Source organism: Ochotona curzoniae, unplaced genomic scaffold, assembly GCF_017591425.1.
Source record: "Ochotona curzoniae isolate NIBS_2020 unplaced genomic scaffold, NIBS_Ocur_1.0 contig_883, whole genome shotgun sequence".
Classification (NCBI taxonomy): Eukaryota; Metazoa; Chordata; class Mammalia; order Lagomorpha; family Ochotonidae; genus Ochotona; species Ochotona curzoniae.
In genome coordinates, this window is record NW_024466599.1 from 18042089 (window position 1) to 18066192 (window position 24104).

At 58.7% G+C, this 24104-nt stretch overlaps 2 protein-coding genes across 5 annotated transcripts in view; one reads left to right on the plus strand and one right to left on the minus strand.

Moving 5' to 3' along the window:
- Window positions 1-1696, plus strand: part of DRC1 (dynein regulatory complex subunit 1) — a 37467-nt gene extending 35771 nt beyond the window's left edge. For both annotated transcript variants that reach the window (XM_040993947.1, XM_040993948.1), the window contains exons 15-17: window positions 538-681; window positions 925-1027; window positions 1580-1696. In XM_040993947.1, coding sequence (XP_040849881.1) covers window positions 538-681; window positions 925-1027; window positions 1580-1636 — 304 coding nt within the window. In that variant the 3' untranslated portion in view covers window positions 1637-1696. The remainder of the gene's footprint in view (window positions 1-537; window positions 682-924; window positions 1028-1579) is intronic.
- A 1074-nt stretch (window positions 1697-2770) lies between these two features.
- Window positions 2771-24104, minus strand: part of OTOF (otoferlin) — a 75751-nt gene continuing 54417 nt past the window's right edge. For 2 of the 3 annotated variants that reach the window (XM_040993951.1, XM_040993950.1), the window contains 37 exons: window positions 23056-23118; window positions 22586-22670; window positions 22161-22320; window positions 21225-21411; window positions 20734-20920; window positions 19166-19389; window positions 18664-18772; window positions 18206-18386; window positions 18008-18128; window positions 17686-17786; window positions 17489-17579; window positions 17255-17371; window positions 16877-17029; window positions 16460-16649; window positions 16215-16339; window positions 15790-15924; window positions 15017-15178; window positions 14753-14872; window positions 14198-14359; window positions 13897-14059; window positions 13376-13446; window positions 12514-12543; window positions 12035-12166; window positions 10432-10498; window positions 9274-9410; window positions 9063-9197; window positions 8801-8938; window positions 8422-8549; window positions 8143-8313; window positions 7625-7785; window positions 6957-7099; window positions 6547-6635; window positions 5991-6089; window positions 5670-5911; window positions 5035-5213; window positions 4827-4927; window positions 2849-3029 (listed from right to left, as the gene is read on the minus strand). In XM_040993951.1, coding sequence (XP_040849885.1) covers window positions 2849-3029; window positions 4827-4927; window positions 5035-5213; window positions 5670-5911; window positions 5991-6089; window positions 6547-6635; window positions 6957-7099; window positions 7625-7785; window positions 8143-8313; window positions 8422-8549; window positions 8801-8938; window positions 9063-9197; window positions 9274-9410; window positions 10432-10498; window positions 12035-12166; window positions 12514-12543; window positions 13376-13446; window positions 13897-14059; window positions 14198-14359; window positions 14753-14872; window positions 15017-15178; window positions 15790-15924; window positions 16215-16339; window positions 16460-16649; window positions 16877-17029; window positions 17255-17371; window positions 17489-17579; window positions 17686-17786; window positions 18008-18128; window positions 18206-18386; window positions 18664-18772; window positions 19166-19389; window positions 20734-20920; window positions 21225-21411; window positions 22161-22320; window positions 22586-22670; window positions 23056-23118 — 5040 coding nt within the window. Of the gene's footprint in view, window positions 3030-4826; window positions 4928-5034; window positions 5214-5669; window positions 5912-5990; window positions 6090-6546; window positions 6636-6956; window positions 7100-7624; window positions 7786-8142; window positions 8314-8421; window positions 8550-8800; window positions 8939-9062; window positions 9198-9273; window positions 9411-10431; window positions 10499-12034; window positions 12167-12513; window positions 12544-13375; window positions 13513-13896; window positions 14060-14197; window positions 14360-14752; window positions 14873-15016; window positions 15179-15789; window positions 15925-16214; window positions 16340-16459; window positions 16650-16876; window positions 17030-17254; window positions 17372-17488; window positions 17580-17685; window positions 17787-18007; window positions 18129-18205; window positions 18387-18663; window positions 18773-19165; window positions 19390-20733; window positions 20921-21224; window positions 21412-22160; window positions 22321-22585; window positions 22671-23055; window positions 23119-24104 lie in introns of all 3 variants that reach the window. The other variant, XM_040993949.1, reaches the window with a different exon arrangement.

Sequence of the window (24104 nt, forward strand, 5' to 3'; positions counted from 1 at the left end):
CTGGGGTTTGGAGCAGCCGGGGACCCTGGCTAGAGGTTACCTTTTAGAAAAATCCTGTTGGCAGGTGTGTGTGTGTGTGTGTGTGTGAGAGAGAGAGAGAGAGAGAGAGAGAGAGAGAGAAGGTGCTGAGTTAGGGAGAGCCATCGGGAGACTTGTCCAGGTGAGAGGTGACAATGTCCTGAGTTGAGGGCATCACAGAGAAGATGACAACATTTGAGAGCTGCTGAGGAAGCGGCTCAGGTAACCTGCCATGTGTGAAGGAAATGCGCGAAGTAATGAGTTGCCAAGTTTGGGGCGGTAAACTAACCAGGAGAAAGGAGCTTCCACAAAAGGGACAGTGGCACCTGGAGTCAGGGGGCGTGTACTTTCCTAGAGTCTGCCATTGCCATGATCTGTGAGACCCAGACAGATGAATGGGACAGCGACAGGTGGAAAAGCAACGAGTATGTGACTGAGCTCTGTGACTGTCACTACATGGGGGTGCGAGAGTGGCAGGAGAGTGGTGGTGATGGTGGCACCAGTGCTGTTGACCTCCAGGGACACTCGGCTGCCACGGAGGATGCTGAAGGACATGCGTGATGACTCTGAAGATTCAGCTTACTGGCAGGCGTTGGCGACTGTCATTCCCGCTGCCAAGCAGAACCTGTGGGATGCGCTCTACGTGGCTCTGGAGAAATATCAGTGAGTGTGTGTGGCAGGTCCCCAGTGGGGGCAGGCAAGCAGAGGGGCTATCCTGCTCCAGGCAGCAGCCACATGGACTACCCACCTGCCTGATGAAGTCAGGGAGAGAAAAACCCCCCTTGGCAGTTGGTGCAGGGTGGGCAACCTTTGGCCCTGCCCTTGCTGGCCTGGCTCAGCAGGTGGCTGGGTGAAGGGACAAGGGATGATTCCATAGGCCCCTGACCCTATTCTTCTTCCCCAAAGCCTCGTCCTCACCCAGAGGGCAAAGCTGCTGCTGGAAAACCAGTCTCTGGAGAAGCAGAATGCGGAGCTGCAGCAGCTGTTGCGACAATACCTCAATGCACAGGTGCAGATGGGCAGGAGATAGGGGCTACTGCTCAACAAGTCGGGGCACCTAGTGGGTGTGACTAGCAGGCTAGCAGATGTTGCCTGGAGTCCCTCTCTCCCCACCCCAGAGCAGTGGGGCTATGACTGTGTGCCCTGGGGGCTCATGGCTTTGGTGTCATCACCCCTCTGGGACCACGGGTCTCTAAACAACTTTGCGGTTCATGGAACCTGCCATGTGTAATCTCCTTCTTCCATGGGGTAGAGGTTGTCTACCTCACTCTCCATTTCACAGACAAGAGAGAGGACACACAGAGGCCTAGGGATGGTCCTGAGTTGGGCCTCTCCCATTCCACCTCCCAGGCTCTCAGTCTGAGGTGTGCTGGCTGGGCAGGTGAGGTGGGAAGGGGGCAGGCTTGAGGGGAGAATGGGGAATGCCACTGGAGCAGGCACGGGACAGGCACCCATGTTTGGTGCTTAGCTTGGGAAGGAGACAGGAGAGGTGGCACGTGGGGAGCCAGCTGGCCACACAGGAGGGCCCTGGAGTGCTGACTTTTCACTCTTGTTTTTCTAGATCAACTCTGAGCTGCAGGTCCCTCCGACCCAGGTGTTCCGGGTACCCACAAAGTAGTAGCCGACCTGCACAGGCTGAGACATCAGGGCTGGCACCGGGGCTGGCACCTGCCCCTACTCCCAGGGCATGATGCCCAGGCCCACCCTCTGGATGGTCCAGAGCTATCTTTACCAGCCCATCAGAGCAGGGCCATATGAGGCTTGTGTTACACCTACCCTGCAGTTGTGATTTTGTGATTAAAGTCTTTTTAAAGTTGTGGCTGAATCTGTGTCAAGAAGCTGGTCCAGTGACATGGGGCAGGGCGGGAGTGTGGGATTGTCCCCTGCCCCACCCATGTCATTGTGCACTTGGTTCCCAGGTTCAGGTTGCCCATGATCTGAGATGGAGTCCAAGGCCAGGGCTGAAGGACCCCTTCCTGTCTTGCTTGGTTTCCGCACTGGAAGCTGATGCTGTAGAGCCTCTGTGGGGTCTTAGGCTTGAAGGATGCTGTTGATACCGAGTGGGACCCCTGGGCTTCAGAGTGAGGATTCTCTTCTGGGCAGCCTGGAGAGGCCACCAACAGCTGGTACTGAGTTTACCAAACCAGATCTGCCAACCCTGCACTCTGTCAGACCAAGGCTGCCTTGCCAGAGTTTGGTTTCTTTTATTATGAGACAGATCACACTCAAGACAGCAAGGACAGGCCACAGAAGCCCATGAGCAGGCCGAGGGCAGCACTTGGGGTGGGAGTTCCTGCCTTGGCAGAAGGAGCTCTGGGAAGCGACTGAAACCGACCAGGGATAGGGTTTGTATGGTGCACCTGCTGGAAGGCTGCCTTAGGAAGAGAAACCCAGGGCTGGGGTGGGGACATCAGGGCAGCCTCCTCGTCGCTTGGGGACAGGGCCAGGCTCATGGTTGTGGGACAAAGATTCTGATGCTTTTGCTCCCCATACCTGAGCCTGGGACCCTTGGTGAATTTTTTTAAAGCTTTAATCCCAGACTCTGGAAAGATAGGATGGATTTGGAGAGGCTTTTTGTGGGACCAGTCCAGGGCCCATAGGAGGGTGGTGCCCGAGCAAGATGGAGCAGGAGGACATTGCTCTGGGGTCCCACCCTATCCCCATGCTCCCCACCCCCTGGGCAGGGATGGGAGGGACCATTAGGACAGCAGGTGCTGACTGGGGTTGGAAGGGTGACTTGGTCGCACTCCCACTCCTCAATGGGGGGCTCCCCAGGGCAGAAGGGGAAGTTCAGGCCACAAGAAGGGCAAAGGGAGTGGGCATGGGGCCCTTAGGCCCCCAGCAGCTTCTTGACCATGTAGCCGGGCATGCTGTAGAGGAACAGCGCCAGCATCAGCAACCCCAGCAGTGCCAGCACGATCTTGACGATGAGCCACTTGTAGCGGGTGCAGATGAGGTACTTAATGGACTTGAGCGGGTTGAGGAACCACACGAAGGCCGTGTCAGGCCGGCTGCAGGGCGGCGGGAGGGGCTGATCAGGCAGCGCGCAGCCTTGGGACACACATGCCACCATCCTCCCACACCTTTAAAGCTGTATGTGTGTGGAGCCCAGAATCAAGTCTGTTTCCAAGCACCTGACTTGCTGTTTACAAAACCCTGCTCCCCTGCAGGAGCTCTCATGTTTTCTCCCCTCCCTGGGCCTGAATGGCTGCATGTGAACGCAGGTGGACAGGCACAGGCAGTCAGCACTGTGGGTCATTAAAAAGCAGGTGCTCGTGGCAGTGCATGGCATAAGGTCCAGTGGCCCATGTTCCCCAGGAAGGGTGCACTTGTTCAACCTCTTCCTTTTTGATGAGCCTGTGACCCCAGCAAGGCCTGCTAAGGTCCTCAGCACTCTGGTGGTCACATCCCCTGCCAGCACAGACTCCTGTTACTGTCAGGGTGTGGCTCTGCTCCTGCTGGCCAGCCTTTCCTGTTTGTCATGTGAGTTACAAAGATAATGGGCTCCATACAAGGTCAGATGCCTAGTGTGCCCCACCCCCTCCTGGAGGACATGGGCCACTCCTTGGGCTGGATTTCCTGCAGGGGGAACTGTGAGGTGAGTGCTGGGCTTAATGAGGTTCATGAGCTGGTGTGGGTGAAGCTCAGGGTACATGTGGGTGCCAGCACCCAGTGGCTACCAAAGGTGGGAATCAAATGGAACCCTGTGTACTGGGAGGTTTCCCGCTGTGTGGAGTCTTGTCAGGACTCTTGGTGGATTCCAGCCCAATCCTTTCCTTCTCCATGTCTCAACATGGTTCTATCCCAGCCCAACCCATTCCCTCTCTTTCAGCATGGTTCTGCCGGTGGAACTGGGTTAGAGTCTGTGAGGCAGGTGGCTGGGCAAGGGTGTGGTGGAGTACAAAGAGTGCTGGGCTGACGGCTTGGGACCTGGCACTGGAGGCCCAGCTCTGCTTCCATTTGCTGGGAGATTGTGATTGGGCTGCTTCCCCTCTCTGGGTGGGGAAGTAAAAATGTAAGATAGTCACTTCCAGTTCTGGGAATCTGTGATTCAATCTTGAAACGTGTGTATGTGCTTCCATACACATGTGCTGATGCGTGTGCTTAGCTATATGTTGATGGGTGCCCACATGTGTATATGTGTGTGTGTGTGTGCCCATGTGCCGCCCAGCCATTGGTCCCAAGATAGCAGAGAGGAGGGAAGGTAGCAAACTCTGGAGGCCCAGAAAGCAAGCATCTTCTAGCCCTGGGAGCCAGGTACGGAGCAGAGGACCAAGGCCGGCTACAGGGGGAGCAACTGAGGTGCAGCCAATGGCCTGTGTGCCATGATAGTAGCATCCTCGAGGAGTCTCAAGAGCCAGCTACAGCCTGGACTGGCCTGGCTGGAGAGGGGGGAAGAGCAGAGGAAGCCTGTAGCAAGGATGGAGGCTGAGTAGCCACCCCATGGCAGGGGGAGATCATGGCTATGGGATGCCCCTTTTGGCTCCACGGTGGAGTTTCCAGTACCTTCCAGGCTGTCAGGGCTGGCTGGGGCCCCAAATGCCACAGATGCAGCTGCCTGCCTTTGGCAAAAACTAGGGAGAGCCTCTGTTGTGGCTAGATGGAGGCCTTCCTGGGGAGGCACTGTGCCTGAAGGCCTCTGCTTTAGAGGGGAGGGATGGGGCAGGAGGTAGTTCCCTCCAATGAGCCTGTGGCCAGGAAGAGACACAGAAAGGGCTGGGAGTAGGAGGAGGAAGATGGAAATTCTGGCTGTTCCTTCCTTTCCCAGTGCCCCAGAGCCAATGGGGCTAGGTGGGCAGGGCACTCACTTGGGTTTCTCCAGGGGGTCAGGTTCACCACGGGCCAGGCCCACTGGGTTCTTCTCCGCCTCCTCAGCTGTCAATAAATGCAGCTCGGCCTCCACCTTGCCCTGCAGAGGAAAAGCAGGTTCCAGGGCCTGGAGTCGGGGTCAGGTGCAGGAAGGTAAGTATGGGAGGGGCACCCTGGCACTGCAGCCTAGCCCCACCCACTGCCCACCGTAAGCTCAAACTCGTCATTCTCGTTGCGGGCGAGGAGGGGCCACCAGCCCTTGACACGCTTCTGCTTGAAGATGGATACCAGGGGCACGTCCACCTCCCCCGTGGCCATCTCCATGGTACACTGCTTGGCTGTCTTGGCTCCACGTGGGAACCGGTTCAGGTCCAGCTCAATGGCCCCTGCAATGACTTCAGTGTTAGCTCTGGGTTTCCTTGGCCTTCCTGCCCCGCTCCCCAGCCCCACTGTCCCAGGCTGGCTGCTTGGGCTCTCACTCCTGCACTTAGTTCAGGCCCTTCAAGGGGCAGTTGGATGCTTCTCCTGGGGTCTGCCCTGCCCAGCCTGACAAGGTGCCCACTTTGCTAAGACTCGCTGTCCTCACAGGCTTATAGCTGGAGGTCAAATCCAGGAGGAAATCATGCTTTTGGAGAAGCAAGCCGAGGCGCTGCCTGAGCTCCAGCCTGCCCCCTCCCTCCCTGGTGGACCTGGAACCCCCGTCATCTCCTCCCTCCAACTACTCCCACCCTATGATGACACGGAGGATATATGCCCTGGCCACGGCTAGGTGGGTCCTCGGGGCAGAACCTTTGGCTTGTTGGCCCCACCCTAGCTGACCCGCCCCCTGGTCCCCTCTGCACCCAGGAAGTCATCGGCGGAGAAGTGGTCGGCGTCCCAGATCTGCAGCGTGAGCCGCGCGGGGATCTTGTACTCGGTCTCATCCCAGGAGAACATGGACTCCTTCTTGGAGATGACGATCTTCTCCTCGGCCGCCAGGTAGTCGAAGGGGAACAGGTAGCGCCAGTTGAAGTTGCCCTCACCCGTGAGTGAGTGGTAGTGCACATCCGTGTCCTGCTTGTCCTCCTGCTGGCCCTTCAGCCACCTGCAGGGCATCATGGCTTCAGACCCAGGGCTGTGCCACACTGAGCACAGTCCCTCCCAGCCTGCAGCCGCTCACCTACCCTCGCACAAAGATGTCACTGGACTTCTCCCCCGTGAAGAAGTCGTCGTCCTCCAGGACCACCTCGTCTGTGTTCCACACAATGACCCGCAGCTCGTACCTGCAGGGGGCATGGGACTGCTGAGCAGGTGGGGCCATGGGTGGGAGATGAGACCCAGACAAGCTGCAGGGACTTGCGGATGAAGGGCCAGTATGGGGGGATGGGGCCCTGAGACCCCTCTGCCTAGGGGAGGCCCGGGAGCTGAGGGGTGTGTGCATGTGTATATGTGTAGGAGCATGTGTGTGCATGAGTGTGTGTGTGTGAGAGAGTGCATATGGACATGGGGCATATCTGTGTGAGGGGGAATACAGGGAGCGCCCCTGCCTTGCTAAGGGGATCCTGTGGGAGCAGGCCCTGCAACTCCAAAGATGAGTGAGTCCACTTCTCCCACAGCAGGCCAGCCGGTCACAGCTTGGGGCCCATGGAACTGGTCTCAGGCAAAGGCCAGCGCAGCATCCTTCACGAAATCTGGGCTGGGTGGGGAGTGGGCAAGAGGGTGGGGCCCTGGGCCACTCACTTCTTGGGCTTCCGGGGAGAGATGTCCAGAGGTGTCCCAGGGGCTGGCATGTCCATGGGAAACATGTCCACCCACAGCTCTAGGCGGCCCTATAGAGGGGGGGACAGCAGGTCTCCATGGACCCCCCCACACTGTCCTTGGCTACCCAGAATCCCTATGACAGCCAATCATGACTCTAGGGGACACAACCCAGCCTCCTTCCTCCCGCCCCACCCTCCAGTGCTGTGCTTCTCACACCAGCAAAGACAACTGTGAGTCTGGTTGCCCCAAGGGGGCAGCGAGAGGGGCCTGACAGGCTTTCTAGAACTCAATGGAAAGCACCAGGGCCCGTTTCAGGCTCTTTGGAGCCAGCACAGGAAGCACTGACTTTCAACAGCCCAGGGCCCAGACCCTGGCCAGGCAGGGGTTACCTGCTCAATGCCTGGCTTGTCGGGGTTCAGCAGCGGCCTCGTTTCCACATGCTCTGGCACCAGGCGACAACCCACTCGCGGGATGTCCTCCCAATGCCGCAGGGCAGACAGCGCCACGTGCTCATCCGTGGGCTTCCTCTGACCTGTGGGCGCACAGGGTCAGAGGCTCCCCACTCTGACGGGGGCTCCCCAGAATCAGGAGACTTGTGCTAGGGCCAGACAGCCATCCTCCTGTCCACCCCACTTTCATGTTACTATTGGGGAAATTGAGGCATAGAAAGAGAAGCAGATTGGCTGAGGTTTTGTGTGCCCCATGGGGCCCAGAGAGATCTGACTCCTTGGCTTCCTGTGCTGGGGGAAGCTGGCCAAGGAGGCCTTGTGGGAGCAGAAGGGTGCAAGTTTTCAGCACAGAGTACCCCCGGATACCCTGGAAGGGGCAGGTCACATGGGCACAGGATGGGCGAGCCATGTGACCTTGGGCAAGTGGATTAACTCCCTGGGCTGCTCCCCTGCAGAAGGGGAGGGGTTGGAGAGAGAGGCAACACACAGGGCGGCAGGGGGGCATGAGTGGAGGCTCACAAGGCGCAGGTTTGGGCCAAGGACGCCCAGGCCTGGGAGCGGTAGGACCCTTGCTGCCTAGAAAGCCCCCTCACGGGAGGCCCCCTCACCGTTCTCGTCCTCAATCTCTGAAGGCCCTGTGAAGACGCGGTTGGCCACCTTCACCCTTCCGGGGGGCCCAAAGTGAGGACCGTCCACCTTGCCCTCTTTGCAGAGGCGGCTCAGAATTTGGCTGGGCTTCAGGGGGTCCCGCCAGATGTTGTAGCCATGTCTGTGGGGAGGGGAGCACACAGGTCGGGCAGGACTGTCCCCCCCATGGTGGGGGCAGCTGGTTCTGCCCAGTTGTTGACACTGGCTGCAGCCCCCCTGATAGCCACAGGGACTGCCCCGGGCTCCAGGCCCACCTGGGACATCAGTGCTGCTAGCACTGACCCCTCCCACATCTGGTTCAGTGTCCCCAGGTCCAGTTGTGCCGCATCCCCCACCAGCCCACTCCAAGTATCAAAGACGAGGGACTTGACCAGGCTGTACAATGTATGGATGCTGGGCCTAAGGCCTAACTCCAGCAGCTTGAGGGGTTGGCAACAGACACACCCCCTACCCTGCCACCCCCAGAGTGCCCACGCACGTGGAGTAGGTGTGTGCAATGCCACAGGTGGCCCGGTGCTTGCTGTAGAAGCGGTTCTCCAGGTCAATCTTGGTCTCCCCGATGAGGTCATCAGTGCCCACAAGGTCCCAGTCGTACACGGCCACGGTCAGCATGGACTCCATGGGGAAGGAGGCCTCAATGTCGAAGGACCTGGCAGGTAGGGTTTCAGAGGAGGGAGGTTGAAAGGCAATAGGGACGTCTGGGCTGGGACAGGGACAGTCAAGGCCACCCCTCCTCCGCCCCTCCTGGAGGCCTTACTTCCCAAAGACAGGGTTGAGCTGCTTGGAGATGTAGTTCTCCTTGTCTCGGATGTCGGTCTTGCCGAGCCGGATAGCGATGTAGGGGTCGGCTTTGCCGTTGATGTCAGCCGGGTGCAGGTCTGTGGCCTGTGGTGGTGGAGAGGATGCTGACTGGGCAGGGGCTGTGCTGGCGGAGGACTGGGGCATAAGGGCATGGGGTTGCAGAAGCCAGGAAAATGACTTGAGGACAGGCTGGGTGACATCCCAGGGCCCTCCTGTCTGGGGCACTCAGTTGGCAGTTGCTTCCCTCCTTCCTGGGCGGTGGGGCGGGGGGTGGGTGGGAGGGGAGACACAGGGGCTTGCAGGGAGGGGTGCTGGGTGTGTGTAGGAGATCGCACCCGAACCACGTAGACGCGGACCAGCACGTTGATGGGGTCATTGCTGGGGATGCCCTGGAACATGCCGTAAGTGGGGTCGTAGCCAGCTTCACGGGACGCATCCTCTGGGAGCGGTACCTTGTACACACACAGGGAGCCCTGTGATGAGATAAGCAGCTCAGCGGGGTATAGGTTCCCTGGCCCCAGTGGGGCACAGGGCTCTGCCGGGGTCATGAGGAGGGAGGTCCAGGGCAATGGCAGGGGGCTGCACTCCTCGCTTGACCTTGAACCTGCCCACAATACGCTCGTCCTCAGTGGAGCCGTCCTCGTCGTCCCCGGTCTTGCCCCGCAGCAGGTTGAAGGTGTGCAGCCAGTCCTCGAAGTTGTCAAACTCTGACTCCAGCTCCTTGGGATACACCTGGGCCAGCCAGGTGGTCAGGAGGGACCTGGCACCTGCTGCCTCCGGCCCCCAGTGCCCACACCCTCATCCCCACCTTCAGCTCGTCAATTTTGGGTTTTTTCTTCTCGGGGGGCTCGGACCCCTGGCTGATGCTGGGGGTCTGCATTTTCTTCTTCTTCTCCTCCTTGGCAGCCCTCGCCTTCTCCTTGCCCTTCACAGGCCCCTTGGGGCCTGGCAGGGGTGGAAGAGGAGAAAGCCTTGGTCAGCATTGGGTCAACTCTGCCTCCCCACCCCCATGGTGTAGTTGGCTACTCTAACTTCTTGGGCCTCAGTGCAGTCATTTGCAAGCCATGGATGACACATTTGGGAGCGTGCGTGCCTCTGGCAGGCAGGGTCAGGTGTGTCATTGTGCGGGCCCCGCCCTCACCTTCCTCCGCAGTCCAATGCCAAAGTATCCATGCCATCAACAAGGGCATTCTCCCTCAGCATTGCCAGGCAGAGGGGAGGGGCTGGCACGCTTGAGGGCAAAGCGCAATGTGGCCAGGCAAGTTAGGAACATACTTTTCCTCCCATTTATTTGTTTTCATTGTGAAGGGTAGAGATAGGGAGACAAGCAGAGAGAAAAAAGAGATCTGCCACCTGCTGACTCACTCCCCAGATGCTCCAGGCCAAAGCCACAAGTCCAGAACTCTCCTGTTGGATGGCTGGGCCCCACACAACTGAGTCATCATTGGCTGCCTCCCGGGGCGCACAGTGCAGAAAGTAGGACCCAAAGTGCAGTAGCCAGAACTTGAACCAGGTACTCTGAGGCAGGTGTCTAATGCAGCTCAATGGGACTGCAGTGCCAAACACCCACCCCAGGGAAATATTTTATGCCACATCTTTCCTTTAGAGAATTATGCCAGCAGGTGCACACCCAAGACTCTGAGAAGTCCTGTGGCACAGGAACCTGGAGTAACATTTCCTGAACTGATCTGACCACAGAACCCTCGCTTCCTTCCAGAGCACCTGCAAACGTGATTCCATAGCAGGGGCCTGGAAAGGGCTGCAAGGGCTGGACACCAAGGTCCCGTCCAGCTTGGCTATTCTGTGGCTCTGAAGGTTCACCTATGGCTGTGCTGCAGCTTGGTTAGCATAGGTGGGGCCATGGCCTGTTCCCTGGTGCCCGGGGCCTCTCAATGATGTCTGTCCCTGGCTACTGTGGCCCTCAGGGGTGGGGCAGGTCAGCAGAGAGCCAGGCCCCAGGGCTCACCCTCTACATTGTCCGCTTCCTCCTTCTCCTCGATGTCAATTCCTGAGGCCTCTTGTTGTCGCAGTTGCTGCAGGGATACAGGGATGAGAGGAAGGTGGGCTGCCTGGGAGGGGTCGGCTGATGCCCCACTGCAGTCTCTGACCCAGACTGGAATGAAGTGTGCTGGGAACAGAGACTCCTGTTGCTGCATCTCAAACTTGCCTGTGTGGGACTAACACAGGTTTGTACACTTGATGAGGTACACAATGACCACGGGTGTAGCAGCCTTTGACTCTCTAAGTCGTGCAGCATCTACATGCACTGTGCCTCCAAATGGCAGTAATGATTGTTTTAATGTGCAAAAGTCTAATCCCGAGAGAAAATGAGCTTTACTTTAGCTTTACTTTATGTGCACGTCATGGGACACATATGTGTGTATCATAGGAAAGTCTAGCCCAAACTAGGTTTCAACCAAGTCGCCACCGCCACCTGGTGGCAGTGTGTTGAAATTACAGGAGCAGAACAAGAACAAGCAGCCTGTTGGCGCTAGGGTCTGGCATCTGTTGATGGAGGGAAAAGACGCTGCCAGTGGTCCCTAATGACTTGCTCTCCTATTCTTAGGACATTGTGGAGCACATTGCTGGCTTACAAAGATGATATTTCCCTGCCTCCTTTGCAGCCAGGACAAATTCTGGCCAATGCAGGTGGAAGAGGCCTGGGCATGGCCCCAGGGAGGCAAGCCTTCTCTCCTCCTTAGGACATAAACAGGTTGTGAGACCCTGACACCACTGAGCTACCAGCCGGGCTGACTCCTGCCTTCTGAGATGCTGGAAGAGAAAGGATCTTGTGTCTCCTGTCCCGCCCGGCTGTGGGGATTGCTCAGCTTGCTCTGGGCTAACATGGATGGGTTCTAGAGAGTGCCTTGGTGACAGGAGGGTCAGTTCAGGCTACAACAAAGAAACCCAACTGCAGGCACATGACTCTCTGGTCACTTGGCCAGGGAGGGAGTGTCTGAGAAAGCAGCAGCATGGAGGAGAGAGAAAGAGTAAGAGGAAGGACATGCATTCCCCTGGAAGCTTCCATATGGTTCATTGGGCAGAATCCACAGGCACGCAGCCAGTATTGGTGACCAAGATGTAACGAAACAATATGAGGAAGGTCAGTGAGCACTGCCGAGCAGCAGTCACACCCTGCTCCTTTTTTCTCAATCTCCTCCACGCAGCCTTCCCTGCCTCCCCGAGACCTGTCAGCTGCTTCTGTGTCTTGTGCCCAGTAAGTCCAGGGGCTCCAATGGTTGGGTTTGGTGCCGTATCACTTAGGTTCCACAGGACCTAGCATGGTGTCTGCCTCGCCATGTAGGCACCAGTGATGCTTGTAAATGAATGGAGAGGATACAGGGAGAGCCCACAGGGAAGGCAGATGGGGCCACTGGCCGGGCAAAGCAGAGTGCTGGGCTGGACCCTCCAGGAGGGGGGCCAAGGCCATGAAGGGCTCATACCAGTGGAAGTGGAGGGCTGTGGGGCCGCCAGGGATGGGAGCGGCCAGGGCTGGGGGCTAGATTGGGGGCCGGGCTGGGGTTGCCTTCCCTCTCCTGGTTCCCAGCCTGTGCCCAGGGCCTTCTCACCTCCCTCATGGTGTCGATGGAGGCAAAGTACTTGGACCACCAGTCCAGCACGCTCTCGTCCGTCTCCTCCTCCTCTGGCTCTTCTGAGTTGCCCTTTTTTTTCTTCTTCTTCTTGTCCTTCTCCTCCTCGGCCTGTGTGTGTGTGTGTGTGTGTGTATGTGTGTTGGGGAGGGAGGGGCAGGTGCAAAGTCCCGCTGGTTTCCCCACTCCATGGCCCAGCCTACAGCCATGACATTCCCAGGGACCCCTCCTCCATCCTGACCCTGTATAACCCTGGACACCTTCATTGTGATCCTTCAGAATTTTGAGGACCCCCCTCCCTGCATCTTGACCCTGTGCTCAGGGAAAGCCTTGGCCACCAGGAGGCTTGGGGGGAAAGCAAGGGGCCTTGCAGCACCCCTGTCTGGGTTCTCTGGCCTGACACTGATGCCAGCTTAGGGCCCTTCACCCCAGAGCCCCTCTGTGGTGCCCATACTCACCACGTCCACCTTGACAACAGCATCAGAGGTCTACCAATGAGAAACATCGAGATGGGTGTCAGGAGGCAGCTGTACCCAGCCCAGGGAGTGCAGGACAGGAGGGTGGGGTCTCGAGTAATGGGCCCACTGCCCAGGCTGTGTGCCAGGCTATGCTGCTGCTGTCCCTCACAGCTTCTGGGATTGGCCTCAGCCCTGGCTGCATGTGACATCACTGGAAAGCTTCTACAAAAGACACTGCAGGGTTGGCCTGCGTGGCTGTGGCTGAGCAGGGGAGGCCTGCTCGGGCACGCAGGCTACGCCCATCACGACCAAGCTGACACATGCACAATTACACAGTGGGAAAGAATGCTAGCCAAAATGCCCTGCCAGGAGGGGGCCGGTGCCACCCAGCCTGTGCTGATGGTGACCTGAGGCTGGGGAACAGGGATTTGGGAGGCCAGCACCTGCTCTGCCCGTTGGTTGGGACCTCCCTGGGGTCAGAGATTCATGGTCAAGGGGTCATTTCCAAGCAAGCTTAGACCTCAGCAGCTGCCTGCAGTGGTGAGGGTGGGAGGCGGAGAGCAGTGTTCCCACCCACACCATCTTGTCCCCTCTGCAGGATTCACAGGGAACCCCTTGACTCCAGTGCAACTACTGCAGGCCACTCCTTCAGACTGTCCCTCATGCATACACATGGCCACACATACATGCATGCCACCTGTATACAAGTGATGTGTGTGTGTGTGTGTGATCTGGGACAGCATCAGCATGGAGGTGTGTGACTAGCACGCCTTTCTCTCTGGGGGCCCAGGGCCCGGCTCACACCACATGTCTGTCTGCTGCCGCTGCCTCGGCCCAGCCAGGGTGCAGATCCCAGGCTTACCGCGTCCAGTTTCACCATGGTCTCCAGTTTCTTCACAGGTACCTCTGGCTCCATGCTCACCACAATCTCCCCTGAGGAGTGACAGGAAGGAGGGGTCCCCCATTGCACAGTAGTCCCCCACCTCCAGAAAAGCCAGGCTGGACAGAGATACAGACAGACAAGTGGACAGAGAGAGGGAGGAGCAGGGGCCCAGGACTGACTGGAATATTCTGGAGGGAGAAAGATGGGTCTGGGACGGGAAAGAGCCAGAGGGAGGAAGAGGTGTGCTGGGGCTGAATAGCCTAGAGGAGGATGGGAGGGCCCTGCCAGGGCCCAGCTCTGCCCATATGTCCGTGGCTTGGCCCTCACACTTCCAAACAGTGGGGCTGTCCTGGGCAGCCTTCTTCTGTGCACAGAACAGGGCTCATCTTCCTGAGCCCTGCCAACCCCTCAAGCCAACCCTGGCCCTGCACTGGAGCCCTACGTGGGAGGGTGAGGGCAGCCTGGGCTTCATGTGGCCATGCCCGTGACCCTGGCCATACCTGTGGTGTTCCAGCTGGCGGCTGAGCGGTCTGGAGGCCGGTAGATGAAGCGTCGTAGGGAGCTGACGGCATGTGAGCCCACCAGGGTGTAGCGGCCAAAGGCCCTGCAGTCCACCACGCGGATGTTCAGGGGTGGGTGCAGAAGCTCATTCTCGGGGAGATCCTGGGGAGTGGGGAACCATGGGGGGTCTGGGCCTCAGTGCAGAGGGCCGGGATACCCACAGAAGTCACAGCCAGCTCTTCCCCTGTACCCATGTCTATCTGCTGCACTCAGCCCCCCCCCAAGGCAGCTGGCACGCACCACCTCAAACCACTTGACTAGGGTGCTAAAGTTGGGGTTCTTCTTGTAGTTGTGGATCAGGGACGATTGCACCCCCTTCCCTGCACACTCGATGTCCACCCGTGGCCGGTCCACTTGTGCCAGGTTCACCCGCTTCAGGTCCCGCAGGCCCCAGAACAGCACCTGGGAGAGGTGGAGTAGGGGAGGAGGAGAGCAAGGTGGCTCAGGGCCATGGGACAGAGAACAGATCTCAGAGGTGGGGCAGGGCTGGGGGAACTGTCCCTGAGCTGTGCAGAGAATGAACACGGAGACACTCTAGGAGGCCAAGGACAGCCTGGCATGGCAGTGTGACTCAGCACAGATGGGGCAGGGTGGGGTGGGTTAGGGAGCAGGCCCTAGGTCTACTGTTGGCTCCTGGCAGTGACTTTGCACAAGTTACTTCCTCTCCTGGACCCCGGGTCTTGTACCAACAGTGCAGGATGCAGAGGAGGTGAACGGAAATGAGGATGTGCGGTTGGAAGTTGCAGCGAGGCCATGTGGGGTAGGAGAGGGGACAGGGAGGGGGCCCTCACCCACCTCCACCCGGTACTTGCTCAGCACGGGGCGGATGCCCACAGGTACGGGCATGATAGGCCCTCGGTCAGCGTCCACCGGGCCATTGATGGGGGGCAGGTCGGCCTTCCCTGCTGGCCCAATCTGCGGAGTGGAGTCACAGGTCACTCAGTGATTACTCTCTCCCATGATCTGCATGTCTGAGCTCAGGGGAGACGGAGCAGGCCAAGGGACCACAACCCCCTGCCTGAGAAACGCTAGGAGAGGCTTCTGGGCATGGCATCCCACCTGCAGGAGCTCGAAGGCAGCCAGTAGGTCTCCAGCTGTGGCATTGCCGCGGTAGATCTGGTAGTACTCCAGCTGGGGCGGGAAGCGGGGTGGGCAGTATGCCTCGTCTGCCATCTTCACCAGGGGCTTGGCGAAGGTACGGCCCATGAAGTCGGCTTTGCCCTAACATGGTAAGCACCCGCTGGTGTCTGGTGCTTGCTGCGTGAGTTTGCACCTGCCGCCTCCCTCGGGCCTCACCGTTGCCTCGTGAGTTATTGCACGGGGCAAGTGCGACCACCCCATTCCATGGATGGGAAGACCAAGCCATTCAAGACATGTTCAAGGCCAGGAGTCAGTGAGCAGAAGACAAAGGATTTGAGATCTGATGAGAAGTCCTCCTACCTCTTGGGCAGAGCTCCCCAACTCTTAGGGGTCACCCTCGACTCCCCACTCCAGAACCACTAATGGAGAGCTGTGGGGGGGAGGCTAATGGGTAGTGGGGAGGCATTGTGGATGGGGGCTGGGAACATCAAGACGTGCTGCCCAGCTCCAGGAGGTAACGACGGCCTGGCCTGGCTCCTGAGATCCCTTGAGGGCCTTGGTGTCGGGGTCAGGATGCAGCAAGCTGGCAGGAAGCCTCTAGAGGGGCTGGTGGGCTGCCCAGACTCCCACTTCTCAGCAAGCACGCAGCAGGGAAGCATGGGTAGGGCAGCTGGTACTGCCCAGCAGAAGTGGAGCACAGGGAGTGAGGGGTGGGCATGGCATGGCGTGGCACGGAGAGGGCCCACTCCTACCATGGTGTCCTGGTCGTAGATTTCGATGACAATGATGGGGGGGTCGTCCCGCAGCTCGTGGGCCTCGCCATACAGCTCCAGGTTGTCGAACACCAGCATCTGGTCCCAGGTCGGGCACAGGGTCTCGTTTAGCACCTGTCGTGCAGGGTGCCGAGAGAGAGGGGCTAGAGCCTTGCAAGGATGCCACAGCTTCCAGGGGTCGGGGTGGGTGGATAGGAACTCTGACTAGGAGCGTCAGCTTCTCAGACAACTCTAGGGATCTCAGGGTCAAGGCCGAGGTGAGGTCTGCTCCAGCCCCTGCCAACAGGTGCCCAGTCCAGCTAGTACGGCCCCGCCATCACAGCCTGAGCCCATACCAGTGTGACTAAGGCCCTCTCAGAAGCTGGCTGACCGTCCAGGCCTGTCCGACACCCCCAGGTGCTCACCTCCGTGCACTGACTCTGGTTGATGAAGAAGACACGGGCGAAGGGGTCTGAGAGTCCACTGCTGTCTGCAGCAAAGAGGCTGCGGGCCTGGTACATGTGGGCTCGGAGCTGGAAGGCCTGTTTCTCTGTGTGTGTGAGCAAGGAGCGGACTTGAGGCTGGGCAGCGGTGCGGGTGGAAGCCCTTGAATGCCCCCGCTCCCCCCGCAGGATGACAGGCCTAGGAGGGGAGTGCATCCCTCACTCACTGGTGTAGACCAGGCTGATAGGCGGGAAGGAGTGCAGGCCCAGGCCCTGGGCTGCCCTGACCTCCTCAAAGCCGCAGGGCAGGCCGCACAGGAAGTCCTTGCGCTGCTTGCTGAGGCCTAGCCACAGGTAAAGCTCCACTTTGGCTTGCACCGTCCAGCCTGCTGAGCCGAAGCCCCTCTTCCCCGGCAGCTGGGGGTGGACACAGAATTACCGGGAGCCTGACAGCTGCCAGGGCTCAGGAAGTGGGGGGCTAGGGATGGGGAGGGCCTGGGTATGGCAGGGGCTGCAGAGGGCCTGGGTCAGAGTGGCTCCTCCCTTGGTAGCCTGTCCCTGAGCATCTGCTACTGAGAGTGGCACCCAGGCCTGCCATGCCCAGGTGGGCCCCGCAAGCCCCCGGGGATCCTGTGCGCTGGCACCTTAAGGAAGAGCGTCTTGACCTTGGCGCAGTCCTTGCCCATCTCCTCCTGTACCAGCGAGAAGAGCAGGTCCTGGGAGGGCACCCTGGCATAGGCGATGCGCTTGTTGTTACTCATCATCCAGACGAACACGTCAGGGATGCTGTGCTGGGGCTACGGCCAGGATGTTGGGGGGCGCCGGTTAGGGGGTTCGCTGGGACCGACTACACTACTTTTCCACCCCAAAGCCAGCATACATGAGGACAAGCTGGGAGGCCTCTGTGGGAAGGGTGTCAGTGTAGCTCGATCTTCAAGCTCGTCACAGCAGGGGACCTTTTTTATGGGGGGTCCCCAGCACCCCTTACCACACAGCCTAGATCCCCCTGAAAGCCCCCACACCTCATCTGCCAGGAAGCGTAGCTTCTGCAGAAAGTTCTGGCATAGCCGCAGCTTGTCCCGCACCGTGTGTCGCTTCACCTGTGCCCTCAGAGTCCTTGCCTGCTGGCCCATGCTCTCCTGAGGGGATGGCAAGGTGGGGAAGAGGGAGAGAGCTGTGCCCTCCGAGGGGCTGGTGTTCCCTTTCCAGGCTAGAGCCTGCCCCCAGCACCCTTCCGTCCCCCTATAGACCCTTACCAGCTCCCGCATGCACGACTTGAGACGCTCCCGGTCGAGCTTGGTGCGGGACGCATGCCCCTGGTCCTTGTCAGCGAGGGACAGGAAGCGGCTGGAGGGGTGGGGGGTGAGGGGGTAAAGTTGGGGGCTCAGCCTGTGACCCTCCCCCGCCCCCGCCCAGCACTGGCCGGCTGGGCCCCACTCTGACACCCGCTCACTGGCAGCCGCAGCTCAGCTCCTCCAGCACGCCCCGCAACCGCCGCTCCGGGAAGGGCTTTTCCGTCTTGATCATCTCCTGCACATCATTCAGTCCTTCTTCCTGTGGCCAGGGTGGGCATGCACTGACCCTCGGGACTGGAGGGCCCATGGGACCTCGGGCTCCTCCCCCAAGCCCAGGCCGGAGCAGAGGTGCTCCTGAAGTCATTTCTGCAGCCGCCACAGTTCCCATGGCCAGCCCTGGGCACACAGGTCTGTGCCCTACAGGCCACACCTGCGTCCCCTGCCACCCCCACTCCTCTCCTGCCCCCAGCCGGCCCTGACCAGCTTGTCAGCTATGTGGTCCATGATATTGGTGTTGTACAGGCGGCGACGCTGGTCTGGCCACCAGCTCTTGATGTAGATGCACGGCTTGCATTCCAGGTAGGGCAGGTGGAAATAGTTTCTAAGAAGAGGAGTGAGAGCTTGAGGCCTGGGGAGGTGGGAGGGCCAGGTCGCAGGAGGGCAGGAGGCCAGTCCTACCTGTCTGTGATCTGGGGCCGCATGGGTGGAGTGGAGGAGACAGAAGCCAGGTCCCCGCCGTTGTCCGCCTCGTCGTCGCTCGAGTTCTGGATCAAGTCCACTTCCTCCTCGTCCCCAGTCTCTTTCCGGGGCCGGGGCCGCTGGGGCCGTGACAGGCCATCGACTTCATTCCCGTAGTTGCCTGGAAGCGGAATAGGTATTCTAGGGTGGAAGGGCCTCGCCGTGGGGGCTCCACCTGCCCTGCAATCCAGGGGCTGCCTTGGGGCAAGGTGCGGGGAAGCCAGGAGTCAGGGCAGTCAGGCCCACCCAGGATGTTCCCACGGTCCTTTCTCCAGCCCCAAGGGCCTGCCCTCCTTCCCTCTTACTCTTCTTTCTCCATAGAATGTGGTGTGCCCCTGCCCACCATGTACCCACAAAGGTGGTGTGAGAACAGGCTGTGAGAAGACCTTCCCACTCACCTATGGTCACCTCAAAGGTGATTGGTTTGTCTCCATTTTTCCGATCAATCATTGAGGCTTCTAGGAAGGCTCCAAATAGAAAGAATTCTTCCATTTTCCCTGTGCAGCTCTGTAGGGGAGGCAAACCGTCCTTAAACTTCAAACCGTCCTTAAACTTCAGGGGAACTGCAGGTCTCACAGCCCTCTGTGGGGTGGGGGATGCTGACAGCAGCCTGTGAGCTACACAGGCTGTCACTGGACCCAGGGTGGGGGCTCGGACTCTGTACCCACAGAGGCAGCTGTGGCTGAACAGAGGGGTGGGTGCAACTGGTGGCTATGGTGGACCTGTGGCCAGGACACAGGCAGGTGGTGGACAGGTACCCAGGTCCCACTGAGGGGTGGAGCAGGGGATCACTGCCTCTGCAGGGAGGTTGGCCAGGTCCCAGAGTCCGGCTTTCTTGGGGAGACAGGACAGTAACAGGAAAAGCCTGGAGGCTGCCATCTGGAGGGTTGGGGGACTCACCTCGGAGATAGGCGTGGCCTGCTCCACCTGCACCTCCGTGGAGCTGGTGAGCTCAGGGTTGGAGGTGTCCAGGATCTCCACGGCCAGGCCCAGCATGAGGCGGGCACGGAAGGACACACCCTCGCCCAGGCCCTCGTTCAGGTCCTGGTGTTCATCCAGCAGTGTGTAGTTGCGAGTGGAGCCATACATGTTCACCCAGGCCGGGCCCAGTGTGGGCAGGAAACCTGTAGTGACCAGGACAGGGTGGAGGGGCCCATATCAAGCTTGGGGCTCCCCTGGGGCGAGGGCATCCTTGCAGGGGGTGGTAGCTGCTGGCTTCCACCCCTGCTCACAGGGCTGAGGGCTGGCTTTCTGCTGTGTGTCCTGGGAGGGTACCCCCTTGGGTGTGTACACAGCACTTGGGTTCTGCCAAGCCTGAGTAGGGCATGGTGGGAGGTAAAAGCAGACCCCCTACTTCCTGCTGACACCCCACTTGCAGGATGGAGGCCAGCCCTCCTCGGACTCCTGAGCATGGCCTGGGGTCTTGGAGGACATCTTGGGGGACACATGTCCCATTGTATGTTCCCCCTGCTTGCAATATGTACCCCTCCTTTCTCTGCCTGGGGGTGGGCTTCTTCAGAGAGAACCCCCCCAGTTCCTGGTCAGCATTCACACCCCCATGCTTAGGATTTACTGGGGCTTGTGTGTAGTGTGGGCATACTTCTACCCTTCTGCCCTAGGTGTTGTTTCATTCTACCTTTTTAAGAAATATTTATCACATTTAAAAACATGTATCTGAGCATAAAATCTTCCCCATTTAAAAATACACATTAGTAGTTTTCAATATATCTACTAGGTTGTGCAACTGTCATCTAATTCCAGAACATTTCCACTCTTGGCTCCCATGCAAAGAAACACTGTGCCCTTGAGTGAGTGGCTGGCTTCCCCTGCTTCCTGGAAGGCAGGAGTCTGCCAACTGTCCTGGATGCTCCATATACATGCAATCAGACAGCCTGTGGCATTTTGTGTCTTCTGCCTACGATGGGCACAGCCAGCCCTGAGGACAGCGGAGGTTGCTGTCTCACCCACTATCCCTGAGGCGCTTGGTCCCCACTGCTACCATGTGGAGGGGCTGCTGTAGAAATGGTCATTATTTGGGTATTTCAGCAAGTTTATGGGAAATGCAATTGAACGATAAGTCTACTTATGTAGAAAAGTGGCATCCATGGCTGGCTGTTTTTGTTTTTCTAAGATGCACTTCCATGAACGATCTGAAGTAGATATATCTATACGGCATCCATGTACAGGCGCACGGAACAGTCTGGACTTCATGCTGAGGTTCTGATATTATCTAAGGGGGAGTATTTCCACTGTTGAGATGGCCAGGTGGCACAGAGGGCACCTGCCAAATGGGCAGCCAGGCTCTGGCAGCTCCCAGTGGGCCTGAGCTACAACCCCCCCTTTGCCCTGAGGAGGGGGCTGCTAACAGAGCCCTTGGGAGGCTAGGGGTGGCGCTGAGGGTGGCATGGTGGCAGTGGTGAGACAGAGCCTTTGGGAGGCCGGGATGGCATTAGTTCTCAGGGGCTCACCTTTGTCTCCATCATTGGAAATCTTGCGCAGGTCAATGAAGTGGGTGCCGATGGCCACATCGTTGACCTTGTCTGAGTCTCGGATCTGCACCTTTATGCGTTTGCAGAGTGGGGGGAACAGATCTGTGAAGACCACTTGCTCGTTCCACAGTGGCTCATAGCTGCTCTTCTGCACTGACGTCTTGCCCTGGTGGGAGGGAGTGAGGGCCAGGATATGTGTGTGGTGTGTGTATGTGTGTTCATGGAGTTGCCTCCTGCACTTCCTCCCAACCCTTAGCCACCCAGACTCTACCCGCCCCTCCCCTCCAGGCCAGTCCTTGGTCTGAGAATGCCTTGAGGCAGAGGATTCCTTAAACTGAGTTCACAGGGACAGGAGGCTCAACCCAGTCTTCCCCTCCCAGCTCCACCCAGTGGAAGCCTGTGCTTGTGCCTCATGTCTGCTCCCAGACCCCTGTCCATCACCTGTCCCTCGGATGCCTGTTACCCAGTACCTTCTGACCAGCGAAGAAGACCTGCACGTAGGGGTCAACGAGGTCCTTGTTTTCACCAATGAATGCCTTCTTGACGTTGGCCATGAGGCTTGTGTTCATGCGGGGCAGCCCCTCTGCGCGGTATATTTTCACGTAGAACCGGGCCCACTGCCGTTCTGCGGGCACGCCCTCAGGCAGCAGCAAGTTCCTGTTGACACAGGAACCAGGTCCAGGCTCCCTGTCCCATCCCCCACCCCTAGCACTGCCATGCCCCTGGGCCCTGACGGTCTTGTGAGCAATAGCTGAGAGGGGCTAGGCACCAGGAAAGACACCTGCTTCCTCAGGGGATCCTGCCTGGGCAAACTTCCCCTTCTTCCTGAGCTTTGCTTGTCTCTGTTGCACTGTAATGATAATCCCCATCCCATCCCGCAAGCACTATCAAGCTCTGAAAGGTTTATATGAGGTGTTTGTCATCATCAACCTCTTCCCATTGTGTGTGGGGCTTTTGCCTCCCAGATAAAAACCTCACAGGCAGCTGCCCTCCCTTCCCTCGCCCACAGAGCGCGAGACTCACTAGATACCGGCACCTTTCCCACTGAGTCTAGAGAAGGTTCCAGATTATTTCCAAAGTCTGTCTGGAAATGGCACATAGGATGAAATCTCTTTGCTCTCTGGGATATATCCTGATGGGACCTGCAGGCCCTGGGCTCTGGTCTGCCAGCACCCCCTCTTCCGGCCAAATTTCCCACAATCAGGGGTCTAAATGACCATCATTCCTTAACCACCTTGCACCAACCCTGGCCCGACCCTGCATAGTCCCTGCCGGAAGAATGGGCTGTGTGGGTGAGAGCCAGGGCCAGAGTAGTATGTGGCCATGCATTTGTGGCCAAGTCCACCCCTGGGAGCTTGCTTTGGGGTCAGGTCTCCAGGGGAGCGTGGGCTGAGTTGGGTCCTCACCCCTCAATGTCCTCCTCATCCGTCTCGTTGGCCTTGTGGGGTGTCTTGATGTTGTCCCCCTTGCCCACCACGGCGACGTCACACTTCACATAGCCCTTCAGCCCAGCAGAGATGTCATCGGGGTCCGACAGGACGGCCCACTTGTGATGGAACTGGTGTTCTGGGGTGGTGAGAAGTGGGCACTACACCCAGCACCTCACCCTGGGGGATTCACCGGCCACTGTGACCACCCCCCAAGCTGCACATGGCAGGAAATCAGGATCTGGGAGGGGTGCTTGCCATACTGTTTGTGCAGGCTGCATGGCTATGAATACACCGTCCAGGCTGTGGCAGTGGTCCCTGTCAGGCTGAGCACAGGGAAAAGGCAAGCCTCATGCCCTAAGCCCAGGACACCGGGGCTGCCCGGCCTGTGCACAGCTACTCACCAGGCTGGGAGTACACAGTCCCCACGTCCATTTTGAAGGAGCCCACCAGGGTGCCGCTGCGTAGCAGGTTCTTGGAGTGAATCACCTTCCAGCAGAATCCCCAGTCAGGTCTGGTGGGGGTGGCCCCATTCCAGTCTTTCTGGGGGCCTGAGCTTTGTGGTGACACAGGAGGGCATTTGCAGGGTGTGTGTGTGTGGGGGGGGTGTGTTTGTTGGGTTCATCACTGTTCCTGATGCTCACACCTGTTTTTCTTTTTCCTTTGACTGATGCTATGCACAGCCAGCTGTGCACTCCACAGAGGCATCCTGCTTAAGAGGCCCAAATCCAGCCTGGGTGCCCCATTGTCCAGCAGGCCTGTCCATGACAGAGACTGCCTTTTCATCATGGGCTTAGCCAGGGGGACTGCAAGTTTGCACAAGGGTGCTGCTTCACTGGGTGGCCACGCCAGCTGGGGTTGTGCTCACACTCACCGAGATCCTGATGATCTTGTCAAACATGACATCGGGAGAGACATGGAAGTCGAAGACGAAATACTGGAGAGGGGAAAGGAACCAGGCTGCCATCATTGGTGGGCAATAGTGGCAGCCCTGGACAGTGCCTGTCTACACCCTGGCTGTTTACCATGGGCTGTTTCCCCTGAAGATTTCCTAAAGTCCCGATGGTCAAATAGGTAGGCTGCAGGCAATGGGTTGATTCTGATTGCCCCTGGGAGGGAGGCAGGGCCTGACCACTGGGCGGGGCCAATGCAGACGGCTGTGGAAAAGCAGGTGGAAAGTCTACATCCACAGGCCAGGGCCAGGCGGCCAGGGAGACCTGGGGTCTAGTATCAGTTCTGCCCCTGTCCAGCTGCAAAACGGGGACAAGGACAGAATCCCTTCTCGAGGCCCAGATGAGAAATTGCAGCATATGCCATTGACACCTAAGATGCCATGGACTACAAGCTGCCCTATGGTTTGATGGTGCCATGAAACTACAACCTCTAATAGAAGACGTGCCCCGAGGCCCAGCCTCAGTGACATGAAATGTACAAGGCAGGTCTTACAGCAGATGAAACTTGGTGTGTGTTGCGAAGGCATTCAATGGGCTCTTAACTGGGAACTTCTTTGCCCCTGGCCTGGGTGTCTCAGGCCCTGGGGGAAGGGGTGTGGGTAGTGAGTAGAGGGCCTACCGCCTTGTGGACCTGTGGGCAGTGAGACTGATGAGCTCAATGTCCAGACATGACAGGTCCCGAGCTATGGAAGGCTCCTATTTGGGCACTAGGGGTCAAAGTGCCAGGGATTGGGCTATACCTGGTAGGTCTGGCATCCCTCCCTGAGCCTCAGTTTACCCCTCTGTGACGTAGAGACTGTGATCCTGGGCTGCCCCACTGGACCATTCTGGGGGAGAGTGTTAGGGATTCAATGGGAGCTCTGAGGTCAGAACAAGATGAGCCCAGTCCAAGCATGCCGCCCAGGGTGTAAGCGGTGAGCTCAGTGCAAAGGGTGACCACTGGGAGCTGGGTAACAGGTGCAAGTGCTAC